At 40.5% G+C, this 15,804-nt stretch overlaps 1 protein-coding gene and 1 long non-coding RNA gene across 3 annotated transcripts in view; both read right to left on the bottom strand.

Annotated features, from left to right (window-relative positions):
* Positions 1–1,169: 1,169 nt before the first annotated feature.
* On the bottom strand, positions 1,170–3,688 carry LOC124177360. Its single transcript, XR_006869596.1, has 3 exons — positions 3,640–3,688; positions 3,322–3,420; positions 1,170–1,221 (listed from the first exon to the last, which is right to left on the bottom strand). It is a non-coding gene; the product is annotated as an uncharacterized LOC124177360 (long non-coding RNA).
* Positions 3,689–6,407: 2,719 nt separating this feature from the next.
* Positions 6,408–15,804, bottom strand: part of LOC124177772 (nuclear pore complex protein Nup88) — a 120,106-nt gene continuing 110,709 nt past the window's right edge. For both annotated transcript variants that reach the window (XM_046560562.1, XM_046560561.1), the window contains 11 exons: positions 9,460–9,585; positions 9,209–9,383; positions 8,997–9,094; positions 8,702–8,888; positions 8,414–8,574; positions 8,153–8,238; positions 7,721–7,959; positions 7,529–7,642; positions 7,183–7,409; positions 6,689–6,937; positions 6,408–6,580 (listed from right to left, as the gene is read on the bottom strand). In XM_046560562.1, the coding sequence (XP_046416518.1) occupies positions 6,517–6,580; positions 6,689–6,937; positions 7,183–7,409; positions 7,529–7,642; positions 7,721–7,959; positions 8,153–8,238; positions 8,414–8,574; positions 8,702–8,888; positions 8,997–9,094; positions 9,209–9,383; positions 9,460–9,585 (1,726 nt within the window). In that variant the 3' untranslated portion in view covers positions 6,408–6,516. The remainder of the gene's footprint in view (positions 6,581–6,688; positions 6,938–7,182; positions 7,410–7,528; positions 7,643–7,720; positions 7,960–8,152; positions 8,239–8,413; positions 8,575–8,701; positions 8,889–8,996; positions 9,095–9,208; positions 9,384–9,459; positions 9,586–15,804) is intronic.

Raw genomic sequence — 15,804 nt, 5'->3', positions numbered from 1 at the left:
TGCCGATTCCAGACTCAAGCGGCCAGGCCCTTCGATGGTCAGCCGTTGACTGAAGATATATTCTTCAGTGAACGGGTCGGCTAATTACGCTGCCGTTCTGCGACAGTTGGATGATGAAAGATTTCGCTCGTATCTTTCAAATGTGTGTTAAAATACACTCGAAGTTTTAAGCAGCTTCGTTCTTTCTCTCCCTATCATCTTTCTAGGCCTTTAAGTCACTACGCAGCGTCAAATACTGTCTCATATACGAAGCATCCATTTCATCTCGTTCAGAATTAGCGCATCCGTGATGTATTGCAGTTACTCTGAATTTTTTTCCATCCGAATACTTTTCGAAAAACAATTCCGCTTCTCCGCCCAACGCAGATGCCTCACTTGCGACCAGCTAAACCAGCGTCTCGATTCTATGCCTATGAAAATTCAAGATCGAGAGAGAAAATGAAAAGTTGTTGAAATAATTATGAATACTGATGTTATGGAATACATCGAGCGCGCGTCGAATAGAATCCCATTTCGGAATGAATAATTCTTCTCTTTTCATATCATAGCTAATCTAGTAATATAGGTAAATAGGATGGTTGGAGGTGTTCGGAAATGGTAGGACATTTCAAAAGTTAAAGTCGACGATGATTCGGTGCATCAATTTTATCGTCACAGATTTTCTTTTCCCATGAGCCATAAAGTATTCAACAACGATAATGCAGTCCTTAAATTTCATCATTCATCTCTGTCTGGAAAGCTAATTCGCAAGGCGTGGTATTCTATTCTATTTGCATTATTAGAAAAATACCCGTACTCTATATACACTGTTTCTAATCTTTTGCTACATTTGGTTTAATCCCCATGCTTCCACAGCACGAATAGTCGGAAATGTTTTTGATTATCCATAATAAAATAAAAGAAATAACAAAGCTTAAATTTATTGTCAAAGCTCTAATGAATACATCAAACTGCGGTCGAATCAATTCATTTATTATTTGCACATGACCTCTGTATATTTGATAAATTATTCCTAAATACATTGAAACATATGTATTTATAATGGAATATCATGCAATGGGCTGTGTGAAGTATAAACTATAATTTCTATCGAATAGCTGCTTTTATGTCAACAGGGCTTTGAGACTCAGTTCAGTTCGTCCTCCTCCTCGTCCACCTCCGACCACCTCCAACAATCGCGAACCACCTCGAACAACCACCGATAACCACCTCAGGTTGTACCTGGAGTAGCAATAAATATTTTCAGTATAAGAACACATCAAAAACATTACGTAAGGATTCATATAATCACAGGTTTTGTTTTTTGGCTGTAACTTTCGAAGCGTTGATCGCAGCGTATTGGAACTGCGCCCAATCGATTTCTCTCGCAAAATTACGTCCGAATAGTGCATGAAAGAATTTATTCCAGCACTTTCCAAAATCGCGAAAATTTTCGCCAAAAATACAAACGGGTTAACCTTTCTTTTTTTTTTACCAAAAAATTTTTCGTCTCAGAATTGATTCGTATGACTCTTTCCCGACCAATTGGAACCCAAGGAATCCAGAAAACGCAGCGAAAAGAGCGTAGGACCAACAGGAGAGAAACGGCGAGCGAAAAAGCACCTGCTGAAAAATGTCGAAAACACAGGTTCTCGTTTTTTGGCTGCAACTTCAGATGTGTTGATGGCAGCGTGTTGAGACTGCGCCCAATCGAATTCTTTCGCAAAATTACGTCGGAATAGTTCATGAAAGAATTTGCTTGAGCACTCTACAAAGTGCCGAAAATTTTCGCCAAAAATTCAAAGGGGCTAGCCTTACCATTGGATGCAGAATATAAAGACAGTTGCCCTAATGGGCTTAGACGTGACAACCGAAAATTGGTGCGTGAGATATTCCAACGGTATAGTTGAGAACTTATTGCAGAACATCAGAGAGTTTCCGATTTCGACATCATGCTGGCTGCATTCACCTATACTTAACCCGTGTGTACTCACCGACTTGTCGGCGATACAAGAAATTAATAATGAGAATAAATATCTTTTAAAATTTGTAGCGAAACAGTGATTTAATTCAAGTATAGGTAGCCGAGAGAAAAATATATACATAGATCATGGATAAAAATAGATCAGATGTAATAATGATGCAGAGACCAAAAAGTATAAATGTAGGTACATGCGGTCCGTGTACGACATTGATATATATGATTAATTTATGATCAATATGTGATTAAAACTATAAATTTTATAATTCGCTAGGATACATACTAGATTATCTACTATAATCGGCTATAATATGACAATAAAAGAATTGTTCGTTTCGATATGGGATTCAATTTCACACGTAATCTACATATTCCGTAACATTAATGTTCAGAATTAGCATTAGAAATAGGGGTGGGATCAAGAGTTGGAGTGAGATCGTAGTAGAAGTAGGAGTAAGATTGAAGTAAAAGTAGGAGTAGGAGTAGAAGTAGGATCAGGAGTAGAAGTAGGAGTTTAGGAGGAGGGCAGGACCTAGAAGGGCAGGGTAGGGTAGGGTAGGGGTACTCCTACTTCTGTACTTCTACTCTTGATCCTACTCGTGATCCTTCTCCTGATCCTACACCCGATCCTGCTGCGACTCCTACTCTTACTCTATTCAATACTTTAGACTGTTATACACACAGCGCACAAATCTTCGTCATCCTCGTCCTCCTCCTCGTCCACCTCCTCGTCCACGTCCGACCACCTCCAACGACCACCGCTAACCACCTCGCGTTATAACTTGAATACAAATATATAATTTCAGTATAAGAACACATTAAAAATATTGTGTAAGGAATAATGTAATTAATTAATTAATCAATTATGTAATAAATTTTGTCAGCGCATTGATAGCCACTGAATTTTGGCTTGCTCGAAAAATTAATTGAAATAATTCATTGTAAACATGACAAGTTTGAAAAATTCCACCTGACGTATAATTACAATTGCCATTAAATATTATAAAAATAGTTGATTATAATGATTCATTTTGCACTATTATCGTCTACAAATGGTTCAAAACTGAACGCAATCAATAATTATACAGCTAAATATTTAAGTAAGACCGAAAAAAGGTTAATAATCAAATCAGATCATGGAGAAAAAATATCTTTTATATCGGTTAAAAGTGGAAACCGGGTTCTTTAAATGCTGCCGTATGAAAGATCGGGACAAGTACACATATTTTTTTTTTCTAATCAATCAAATACGATTGTTCGTTATTTTTTTTTTTTTTGTTAGGGTTTTAACTTACGAAGCTTTCTAGAATTTCGAGCGTATTCAGACTCACATTTGGACAGTACAAGAAAAATTTACTCACCATCAATTGTCGCAAAATGGCCAAGTTATTAGCTGACCATTGAAGCGCCTTGCGCTGGAATCTCGAATTGGCAGGAAAGATGGAGTGCGTCATTTTTGTCTGAAATGTAAAAAAATAAAATTACTTTGAATTGTCATATATTTTTTATCATCGACGAACTAAAAATCTCATAAAAAAACGTTGAATCACATTCATTTTCGTTCAGAATTCTTACGTTTGAGCTCGACAATTAACATGATATCACGGTTTTTTGGATCATTTTGGTACATCAAATAGAATGGTGCACGAATTAAAAATAAGTAGTTTTAAAATACTTACTTGCTGAAGCTCGCTCGGGGTCGGATGCCTATGTAACTGGTTACCTTTGCTGAATATAGTGAGGCTGACCCCTTTGGATTGTCAGTCAAAACTTTCAAGATCTTAGATGATGCTGAAATCAGTTCTTTTATGCTCTATATCGGCATCATTTTGCGAGAGGAACCGATTGGATGTGGTCCAAATTCCCTGCGAGCAATGGATCAAAAGTTACAGCTGAAAAACAGAAAAATGTATATGGTCAGCTTTATGCTGCTCGTGTTTCCTGCGTCATTTCTGTGCTGTTGGTCCCACGCTACTTTTGGTGCGTTTGTTGAGTTCCTGCAGGGGGTCGAATGAGTCAAGAAACGGTCATACAAATCAGATACCAGACGACAAATTTTTTGCTCGAAAAAAGAGTAAAGCACACCGTCACCAACCGACAAAATATGGTGAACAAAACAGCAATGAAAAAGATCTACTATGGTCTGGCAAATTCCATAATAGAATACGGTATAATAGGATGGGGCCGAACATACGTTAAACACCTGAATCCGCTGGAAAAAACTCAGAAGCTTATCCTGAGAAGCGCATCCCTGTAGAATAGAACGTATTCTACGGATAAAATCGTTGAAGAAACGGGACTACTATAGACATCAGACGAACCTACGTGAAGACTTCGGTAATAAAAATACATAAATCATGTTTAACGGATGAAGAATCCAAGATTGTACAAACGCATGAAACAAGGGCAAAGTCAACAAAGAAGTAACAAACTTGAAAACCCGGCGACAACAGGACAACATCAAGCTGACTACATGAGAAGAAATATTTATGACTAACTGACTAATGAGATGAGAAAACAGCCACGATGAATCTTCAACAAGGGAAGAGAATACTTTGACAATATTAAAAATCCGGAATGAACTGATCAAAACTAGAAAGCCAGAACACAGGATGGATGACAAAAAAATAATCATTGACTAATCGAATGCTAAACTCTGCACACCCTACGCTCAAGTATCCATACTTATTTAGGGATGGGCGAAGATGTCCATATGGATGTATACATTACGATTTTTTTAACTTAAGGTATATAATAATTAAATATCAACGGTAGTGGCTCAGGTGCTAGCAGGTGTAACTGCGGAACGGGAGGCCTTTGATTCAGATCCCCAGCCTGTCAGTTGGGTCCTGAACAGCAACTGCCAATATGTAAGACGGGCACTCTGTTCAGGCGCCGCGTCGCTAGTCGGTGGTTTGGTGACAGGTCCGGCTACACCTGGACAAGGGTTTCGGCAGTTTCGCTTATCCCTAGTGCGAATGCAGATGATTCTACCGACCACTGTCAACCCCCTGCTCTATTGTACTGTAAATCCAATCTATTGCAAACATATTTTAATGAATTGGCGATTATTATGATTATTATTATTGGAAGGCGGAAATCTACAAAATAAGACAAGCAATAATTGTATGGAGAAAAAAAAAAATGAAAATTATTTCATGTATATATGGTTGCACAACTATTGTAACGTCTTCACCGACTTTGTGAAAATACGGATACACTGAACTAAACTAAACTGATCTCTTTGGATTGTGGGTGAAAATTTTGACTTTTGACGATTTGGAAAAATGCTGAAATCAAATCAACGGATCAAGACTTACAGAGAAAAGACCAAAAATTTCCTTCACAATTTCTTTGTTGTTGGTCCCACGCTCTTTTCGACATCTTTCCTGCGTCTGGGGGTCTAATTAGCCCTAAAAGGATGAAGAAAAGCGATTCTGATGTTAAAAATTTCCATTTCGAAACATACATCTTCAGATAATATCATTCGTTACTTTCTCATGTCTAATTTAGAATCATAATTAATTTATATCACTTTTCAAAAACGTATCATGAGTGGAACAAGGGATTGACATGCGATAAATTACGTCCAATTTTCATCTATTTCATAACGGCAAAACCTTATTCGTAGAGGATATACGGCGTCTATAATACGTTGATACACGAAAATTTTAATCGGTGATTATTTCACAGTCATAATAATATCGGACGCTGCATTATGCATCTACGTACACGTGATGTAACCATTAGTTCTTGTCGTCCTTACGTGTCGATCCTGTACCGACTTAAGTTGCGCGTCGCAGACAGCGTCGTTAGACGATGAATTTATTTCGTCTATTTTCCGTTACCAAAGCCCCATTAGGGTAGCAGTCTTTACTGTATCATGAATGCAAGAAGAAAAAACACACGACAATCATACGAATTAAATTTTCTCTTCGACGAGCAAACACTTTGTGGTTGTTATGAATCTGCGTGAGGTATTGAGTTAGCGCTAAATCAACTCGTAAGAGTTGAAATACAGTCCCACTTTTTCAATAAGAACGCTCAAGTCCTCAAGGGGAAGAGTGTTCCCGCGAAATTAGAGTACCTCCATCATGTGCGCGCTTCTCGATTGCTGACTCTCACTTTCTTTTCTTGTAGACTTGGCGAGCTTATTGAGAGGTTCGCACGCGAATAATTCGAGCTTTGAAGTTAAGTCAGAGTGAAGGAACTGCGAGAACGACAAACTGGGGATGCGTTCTTATTACTGGCGTTCTTATTGAGAGGTCGGACTGTATGCCTGTGTGGTATTGAAATTCTTCACTCCATGAGATCATACAAATCCAAGCTGTACCTCTTCTAAACGGTTAATGTTTATTTGTAGGATCGATGCAGACCTCATAGCGTTCTTGTTCATATCTCCCCTTGTTAATGTTTGGAAAACTAATAAGACGCTTAGTGGTTTTAATTGAATGAATAGCTTTTATTTATAACAGATTGAATCAGTATCGTTAAATTGTAGATAGAATTTGTGTTGGCTTCGAAATCACAATAGACTGTAAACAAATATATGTAAATTAGGACAACACTTCCTCTTCTAATGATTTCACCGTTGACATCAAATTTGAAATTTTCGCTGATCTGCAAAATGATAAAGTGAGTCGGGTTATAAAATGGACTTGATTCCATTGCAATTACGATTTGTCAGTTCTAAAAGTAAGGAGATAACATTGATGAATAGATGCTTACATTTCCTTGAGGTTTGTCTTGATTGTATCTTCCCTGGCTGTGCTAATAATTATATTTTTGTTTGCTTCGAGTTTGTGGCAGTTCGCCAACTGCTCAGATTGATACTTTTCCTTGTATTTAAGCTTTTCAAGCTGCTGAATTAGCTCCTTTGTTTTGCTGCTAATTTTTTTAAACTCATTCGCTTCTTCTTTTTCGGCCACTGACATCGACGGCTGTCGTTGATTCGCCAACCACAAAACTTCTTCGGCTCTGCCATGAAACGAGATCATTTGAAATATTCATTAACGTAATTAACATACTGCATTAACCATTCATCCGTAATCGTATTATATATTTATCCGATTGCTGATCTACTGCCATGAGTTATATAAATAGATAACATGCAGTATGTGTAGGAATTAAATGTAATTATCGTACAGGCCTATCTGTGGCATCTAACATTAAGCTCTAGAAGTAGCCTGAAATAACTAATAATAGAAAAGGTCTTTCCGTACCTTCGCGCAAGTTCTTCCTGCTGATCTTTCATGTCTTCGTAGCGTTCAGCAAGACGTTCAGCGACTTCCTGTAGTTTTTTTTTCTGTTCTGCCAACAATTCCAATTCTTTGAGCTGATGCGTCTTCAGAGCTCGTAATGTACGGACTCGTTTAGCAATTTCTGTTCGCACTTTGTTGTGACGAGCAAAGTGTTCACTGCGAAATACTTCGGTGGCTCGCAATAATAGCTGAAGAGAGAAAAACCGTAAAATTCAATAGAACGCGATCTATCAATATAATTCGACAGTCTGCTAATCACGTGTTATTGCAACAACAAATCTGTATATGAAATATTCAAACGGTTTACCTGTAACACTTCCTGAGGCATCGATTCCGTGGTTGATCCAAACTTCAAGATAGGTTGCGACACATTATGCCTGAGAAGACTTTTGATATACGTATCGAATGCTTCCTTCGTTATCTGGAGTAAGTAAGTGATATTGATTTAAGCGAGCTTTGTAAATTTTTTATTATTGAGAATGAGTTGCTGCTGTCCTACCTTTTTACTGGGACTTGTGACTGGTTCTAAGGGCATAGGAGTTGGTAAATAGTAAAGATCCACCACAGATAGGCTGATTACTGTTCCGGTGTGAAGAAGCGCAATCATGATACATGGTTCTTGGAGAAGTCCGAAGCCCAAAACGGGAGCAGCTTTTAAACTGCTTTTCGTCTTGGTGCATACCAGATACTGAGAGCTTGACTGTGTTGATAATGACGGAAGGAATAAGTTTGAATCATCTGTGTGAAAGGAAAAACAAGTTCATGCGAATCAAGTCTGATTATTCACACGACTACATATTGCATAAAAGGATGAAAGCTCTTAACCACTATCTATCTTATGCTTGAGGTAATATTGCGGCTATTAGTGAAATAAACATAGATTTTAATAATCCGTTATATGTGACACAGTAAATCATTTGAATAATTTTACCATCTGGAGCCTGAATAAAGTCCGCCAATTGCGATACCATTGGCAAATTTACGACGTGAATGCCTGCGTTGTGAGAACAGAAGTACCTGCAGAACAAGTAACAATGGTAATCGAGAGAAATCAAGTTTTTTCTACATTACGTGATAACGTAAAGTGTGCGATATACAAGTTTCTTCCTAAAAAACTTTCCAACTCATCTTAAAAATCACTAGAAATGTAGTCCCAGCTTGTATTCAACATATTTGAGGAATTCTGTTATACCTCGCGCTGTTGCCACGATCCACGTGCAAGTGTACAGGGCATGAGTACTTCTTTTCAATGTCCCAGAAACCAAGTCCCAGCTCCATTTCAACACATTCGTACACGTAGAGGGCATCTTCTGGCGTATGAAGACTAAAGGTCGATCCGTACTGTGACCACGACTGTATTGGTAGAAAAATATCAGTGTATGGTTTAGTAATATGCTTCCCAAGATCGATCAATGATTCACCGTAAGGTAATTGTTTGGGTAGATCGAAGTGACGGACTATGCGCGAAGGTTCTTCGTACCGTTTTTTCATCGTCTTCGAATTTTTCCTGAAGTAAGATACTGTGGTAGACCTTTCCGGTATTAGTAGCCACAACGACGAGCGGAGGCGTTGTCTGTAGGCACATTATCGAGCAAGAGTCTACGCCGTAGTTGTCATGTGTCCTCGGGTATATGGACAACGGACCTGTGACCACTGGTTTTTCGCCTCTGGAAATGCACGAAGATATTGTTAATCGATGATGTAGCATGCTAGGCAATCATGCAGCGCGCGCTTGGAACACCTATCGTATATATAGAATAACACTTGAAACGTACTTCCCGTTTAAAATGTTGCCGTGTACAGTATAGACATTTCCGTTGCCCTTCAGTACCAAAATCGGCCATTCTATATCATTCCAATCCACATCTTTGCTCTGTAATAATCATGCGTTACAAACGTGAAGGTATATGAAGGTAAGCGAACGAGCAACAGAATTGGTTTGGATACCGATGCAAAATTTTTTCTAGACTTAAATGGGAAATCGTACTTGAGTGTCTTTCCTGTCAATTTCCGGTCTGAGAGTGGGAGTAGCGAAATCGAAGTCCACTGCAGTTTCACCCAAAGAAGCAGGACTAGGTATTTTTGCCGGCGAGCTAAACGCTGGACCAACAGTCCAGGTCTTGATCAGGGATTGTCCACCATTTGGCTCACACTCGTATAAGCTGAAGAATCAAGTAACGTCGTTGTGGAATTGCATGATATTTCAGACGAGAAAACGTGTTTGAACCAACGACTTACTTGAAAGTGTTCTGCGATGTCAGTACGAGGAGATGACAGTCTTTGGTGGAAGCTGGATGCCAACGAACGCGTCTCACTTCGGTCACAACCGAGCAGTGAAATAACCTTTCATCGAGACTGTGGCTCCTGCAAGATACAAACGATGATCTACATGTGTTTAGATGTGGATTACGTATTTTCTGCTTATCAATTGTTGAAACAGCAATTCTGAATGCTGTTGAATTTCTTCGAGTCATAAAGTGCATAAATTATGAATTAATTAATTTAGAGATAGAAACGCTGATTATAGCACGAAGGGACAATTGGAAGCATATATTCTTCGCCCCTTCCCCACACGTCTACCCTCTGCGGAGAGTCGTCGTGATACGAGGGCGTAAGCTGAAAATAATAATTATTTTAAAACACAGCGCGCATACGTTGTCCTCGGGCCTCAATTACGTGTGTTTTATTTAAAATTCTGGACCAGTTCTGATTATCTCGCCGCCATACTGCGACGCCGTGTGGAATTCTAATGTTTGATTATTCCCGCTTAGTCTCTTCTTGTCAGTTCTCGAAGTACCCTCTTCCATCAGCATCATGCAGTGCATTTGCTAGCCGAATACTGTGTTTCGATTTCAAATTGAAGATAGTATTACGAGGAGTCGACACAGACAAATACTCGACGCAGAAGAAATCAAAGATTTTTGTAACGTAACGCAAGGAGATTAATGATTAATCTTTGAATGAACTTGCAATAATAGTGGAGAAATGAGAAGCGGATTCAAGGCAGACTATAAATATTTGTGTGGGTGAGTGAATCCTTATTTGAGACATAAGAAAAATGTTGAGAGGATACTCTGTATACGTGACAGCGTATTCCTGATTCTATTTTTTAACATTACCGTGCACTCGTGTTCGGAGTTATTAATGCCCATAACATTGTACACCGGGTATGCAGCACTCACTGGCTATCCGAGTTCTTAATAATTGATAAAAATGAAAGCGCGCATGAAGGGCGGACGCAATATACCCGTACTTTTTATCCGCGCAGGGGGAGAAACAGCCACAGAGGGTGACGGACTGCAGAAAACGTGTTTTCCTTCGATCCGTCACAATTCCGGGATTATAAATATTCATGTATATACCTAGTATTATTTCAGGATAACGGAAAGATTAATCTCGATCTTCCCGCCACAATCACTCGAGGGCAGTGCTATAAGCGCAGTTTTCCGTTCGGAAACAATTCATATTAAGTCTAGCTTGCGCGTTTACGTGTATATTTTGCTTAATAGGCGCTAGGAGACATCCGGGGACCTGAAATTTAGCGCAATTGTAGCGCTGTAATAAATTATAAATTAGACAAAGGCTGAACAAGTTCGTATACTCGACTTGTACGCCGGTATTCTATACGACGCTTTATACCTATGCATACTTCCATCGCTTTTGCAGCTTGGGAGTATTTACGGTACGGAGTTTTCGTTGGCATACGTAGCCCGGAATTCACGTCGTGGAACGCCACTCCGGGCTTTGTAAGGCGAATTAAAGAAACTAGTAATCCGAATGCATTTACGTATATATTTAACGAGGGTGAGCCGCGGGGACTCTGGATGTGCAACCTTCTGCACCATGGAGAATAGGGGTTTTAGTAAATGCGACAAGGGGTTAGCGAGAGTTCAGAACAGACTTTGACAAAAAATTTCGTCTCACGCGCTGGAACCATACAAGTGTGTTTCATTTATTGGGAAAACAATGCATTTTCAACAATTTTGCAATCAAAGTTCCAAAGTTCTCTTTTAGGTCGTGGCATCTTTCAATCAAGGTTTGGAAACATTAGGTTCAGGTATTTGCGTAGATAAAAAGCTTGAAAAAAGAGAAATCGAGGATAAAGAAAGACGATTGATGGAGAGAATCGTTGGTTCAAATCCGTTACTACTTAACGTAGAGTCTATAGTCTATAGTACATTTTATAATGAAATAAAAGAAACAGCCTTGACGGCTCAGGTATAATTAAGGACTTCTAACAGGGTTGTGTCGCGCAGGGTAGTGTCGTAGAAATTAAAAATAATTTCCCTGACAAATATATAGGTCTATATATAGGTATATTCTAAGCCAGGAGAGACTTTTGAGTCGTAAGTATAATAATTTTCATAAGTATAACGAATGCAAAATAAAGTGTGAAAATTTATAGTAAGACTCGAGAGAAACGTCTAGGAGATGGTTCCAAATGAACTCAGGCTCATGAAGCGCTAAGTGAAGTATTAAATTTTAAGTCGAAGAATCTCGTTAACTAATGCCTGAAATTACAGGGGCATGGACGAAAACGGCAGTGGCGCGTCCTTTAGCGATTTCTCGAAATGAAAGATTAAAGAGTTGATTAGCAATCAGAGAAAATCTTTGCACCTGAAACTTCTCTTCGAAATGACAGCGAATACTTAATGTCCCAAGCGCTTGAAATTACGTTGAATACCTACAGGTGTAAATAGCTACTCCATGCGTTTGTTACACAGCTCATATTGCTAATAGTGACACATTGTACCCGTAGTGACGTTTCTTACAAAAGACTTTATATAGAGTATTTATTATGTGTGAGGCGTAACGACGGGCTCGATTTGTACAGGTATAATATGGACCAAGTCGAGCGGGACAAAACGATTTCAGTGAAACGAAACATTCCCTCACGAGTCTTGTGCCGGGTCCTGAAACTACAGGTAAGCAACCGTTATTGAAAAGACTTGTTTGCCGAGAGCGGCGTTGCTAATGATCAATGGCCACCACCGTGGAGCTGTGGAGCTGTTCTTTCCCTCTACGACGCACATTCATCGTACATAACACACATACCTTATATGCATTGTACCTACATGTGCAAATGTGTATTTCTCTGTTTATAGGTGTACGTACACACGTATAGTTGCGTGCAAGGGACAGGGATTAGGGATTTGAACGAAGTGGGAAATCGCTGGGGTGTGTGTGGGGGGTTCGCGAGGCGGCGAACAGTTAAGCATTAATGGATTTATAATCTAATGAATTTTTAGGTTACCTCTCGAGTCCCGCGGGTGGACTCCGGTATTTTCGTGGGGATTTATTGCCGTGCGAGAAAATCGTTTATCTCGAGTCTCCGGCGTCGTCGTCGTCGTCTCCCCCCTTCGCCCTCCACCCTTGCCGACGTGCCTCAAGCCGACCGCTCGCCTCTCTCTCTCTCTCTCTCTCTCTCTCTCTCTCTCTCTCTCTCTCTGTCTGCACGCCAGAGTACCCACCGTTCTCATTCTCACGAAAATCATTTTCCATATCCAACGAAATATCAAATCTCTTACACAATTTCCCCGAATTTTTGTTAGCGTGATTTTAAGCTACGTTCTCACTGCGTCTTCAAACCTCTTACTTGGTCACTCGACGAATAGCAAAGTACTTATGCCAGGCTTTATGCCTCGTGTGTTCAGGGGTCAATGCATGGCCCATGCAAAATTTCCATACTTTCTACTTGTGTTTTTTGGCCGCATTCAAAAACATCAGTCATTCGCCAATTATATGATATAACTGCTGTAGGGGCACAATGATTCTATTTTTTTAATTGTTCCAATACTTTGAACAGGGACCTCAAAATATGCAGGTTTGATATTTCTGTTCTTTTTTCACTCAACTTGATACTTTTTCCCGTAAGAATTTCGAATTCGTTAACCCACGGTAATGTCACGTTAAATTTGGTCCTCGTTTCGAGAACACTTAAAAGTAGAATTGCTTTAATATTTGCTTCGATACTAATTTTACGTTCAAAATTTGACTGGCAGTTACATCAATAAATAGTAAATAATACTAAAAGTCTTACATAAGGTACGAGGATTTTGGGAGAGAATAAGAGGAGATGATGCACGCATCGATTATAGCGAGTATAGATTCAATGACTGTTAATTGATATGATAGGAGACAAGATAAATCACGGAGAAGAGAGTTTCTCGCAGAGCGATTCGGGGGTGTTTCAGTATGCCTCATTGTCAGACGGTTAGCCGTATTCGGAACCGTTCTACTACAGATGAAGTCGCAGTGTAGAGCGGTGATGCGGAAAAAGTTGAATTAAGTAACCAGTGAGCGACGAAGAGAAGGCGGGGTAAGGTGGAGGAAAAGTTAACAATTGAATAACTTTATAATTTTTGGTTTTCTTTAATTCCCGCGATAATTTTGCTCCGCTTCATAATTCTCGTCCGACCAGCAGTCGCTCTTCCACCCCCCCGAGACCCCCGATCCTCGTCTCCGCCATCATCGCCACCGCCACCCCGCAGTCACCTACAAGTTTATGATCTATATACATGGAACTGTAAAATTTTGTCGCCATTCGCTCCTCCTCTTCCCTCACTTTGCCTGGCCGCTCTTTCTCCTTCGCTTTCGTATATACCTACTCGCACAGCGCATAAGGCTGCAGGTTTTCATTCGTTTTAATATATGTGTTTTTGTTCTTTTCTTTTCTTTTCTCATTCTGAAGATTTTTATTATTATCCCAAGCACCGAGAGCGGTCCGTTTCTTTTTGTAAGTTTTTGGTTAGGGACGAACGAATCACCGTCGGAAAGTAATTAGAAATATGGCTCGCCGGTGGTAAATGGGCCGTGATGCCTAGGATAACCTCGACTCCTCGCTTCTCCTCTTCGCCCCCTAGACGGTCGCCCTGCACAGCTCCGACCATCCGCGGGGTGCATCTTGGATTTAATTCGGATTGTGCAATATACTAATTTCAGCCGCTGTTTAAATCGGCCAAAACTGAGTCAGATAACGCATCGAGAAATCTAACAAAGACAGGTATCGGGTAAAGCGAGTTAGTCGCCAATTTTGGAGTTAATCAATTTAGACCGATTGGTCCGGTGAAGTGAAGGGCTCGTGGGAACTCGATGGGCCTCCAGGTTCATACAAATCGTTTATACAATACGAATATTTCATTTGCAATAAATTTCTGGTCAAATTCGACCCCGGACTTCTTAAGGTTATTGGAAAATTGATCTTTTCGAAGAATGCTGGAATACGACGTCGCCGCGTCGCCGCATCGCGTTGAACACGTTCGAGTGATAGTACAATTGACGATATCTCCAAAAAACGTGTCTTCAAAGTAGCCCGCAGAGTTTAATTAAAACAAAAGTGATGCCTGCAGGAACAATTGGTCGAGACGCGGTGCGAACGATGCAGGAGCATGTAGATGTAGTTGGAATTCGCGTATTTGCTGTGTAGCATTCAGAGAGTGTCACCCAACCGTTCTGGCTTCGTCCGGTCCGCAATCGGCCCGAGGGAGCTCTGATATTGCTTCAATTTGTCCGGTCGGAGGTTGCACAATGCCGTTTCAGTATCTTGGCGCTTCGAGGTTCCACGTCTCTCGGGAGGGCGAGGCATTCGAAGGCTGCATCCGGATGCAGGGTTTGGAAGAGGCGATGTACGTGCCTGAAGGTATACGGGGTATGAAATCGGCGTATGAAAGTGGCACATACAGTCGGAAGTAATAATCCCGCGTGTTAAATTTAACGATCTTTACTTTCGTTGTAATTGCGTCCCCGGCGGATCCCGAGAGGAGAGGATGGGGCGAGGTTAAATCCTTGAAATACGTTAAATATTTCGGTCTAAGCGATAGCTCTGCCTTTCGTACGCTCGCGCATACCTGCCTCGGAGGCACGCGTGAGTGCGTGTGCTCTCGTATATGGCCACGCGCTTCCGCAGGATCCTATTTTATATAAGCAACCGCAATCATGGTAACAAGAGCGGAGCAACAGCAAAGGCAACAGGAACGACAACAGCAGCCAGCGGCAGCAGCCGGTAATGTAAGATACTAGCAAGGGTGGTCCGCGAGCGTTAAAATACCCAAGGTTTACAATACGCACACATATTACAATTATGATATTAGGGCCCGGTATAACACACGCGAAACTCGTACCACCGGCGTATATACAATTGCGGTTTCTAACAATTACGCCACGTTTTCGCTGAATTTAATTATATATGTGAAATGCTCCGCGTTTCGCGTACGTCGCCATCCATGCAGCCTCCTCTAGGCTTCCGCGTCTTTACGATCCAAAACTCCAGCCAACCCGAAACTGGACTAACGGCACGTGCATACGTGCTTTGCTCTATCCGCACAGTATCGCGAAATAATAATTATTCGCATGATAGTGGCGGTCGAAAGATTTGTGGGAAAAGGCGATCTTTGTATGGTGCGCAGCTTCTGCGAGACTATCACGATCCGTCGTTACCGTCGCGTCGTTGAGAAATAGAAAAAGTTACCGCGCGGTTATTAAAGAAGGTCTTCGTCGAACGTCTACCGTGTTCACTGTATGCCTGGAGACTCGGGTATCCGCTCCTGGCCGCAGTCGCTAACAATATTACATAAATATAAAATA

The sequence above is a fragment of the Neodiprion fabricii genome, chromosome 3, assembly GCF_021155785.1.
Source record: "Neodiprion fabricii isolate iyNeoFabr1 chromosome 3, iyNeoFabr1.1, whole genome shotgun sequence".
Lineage (NCBI taxonomy): Eukaryota > Metazoa > Arthropoda > Insecta > Hymenoptera > Diprionidae > Neodiprion > Neodiprion fabricii.
The sequence above is the reverse complement of the archived record's forward strand: the minus strand, read 5'-3'. Positions and strand labels throughout refer to the sequence as shown.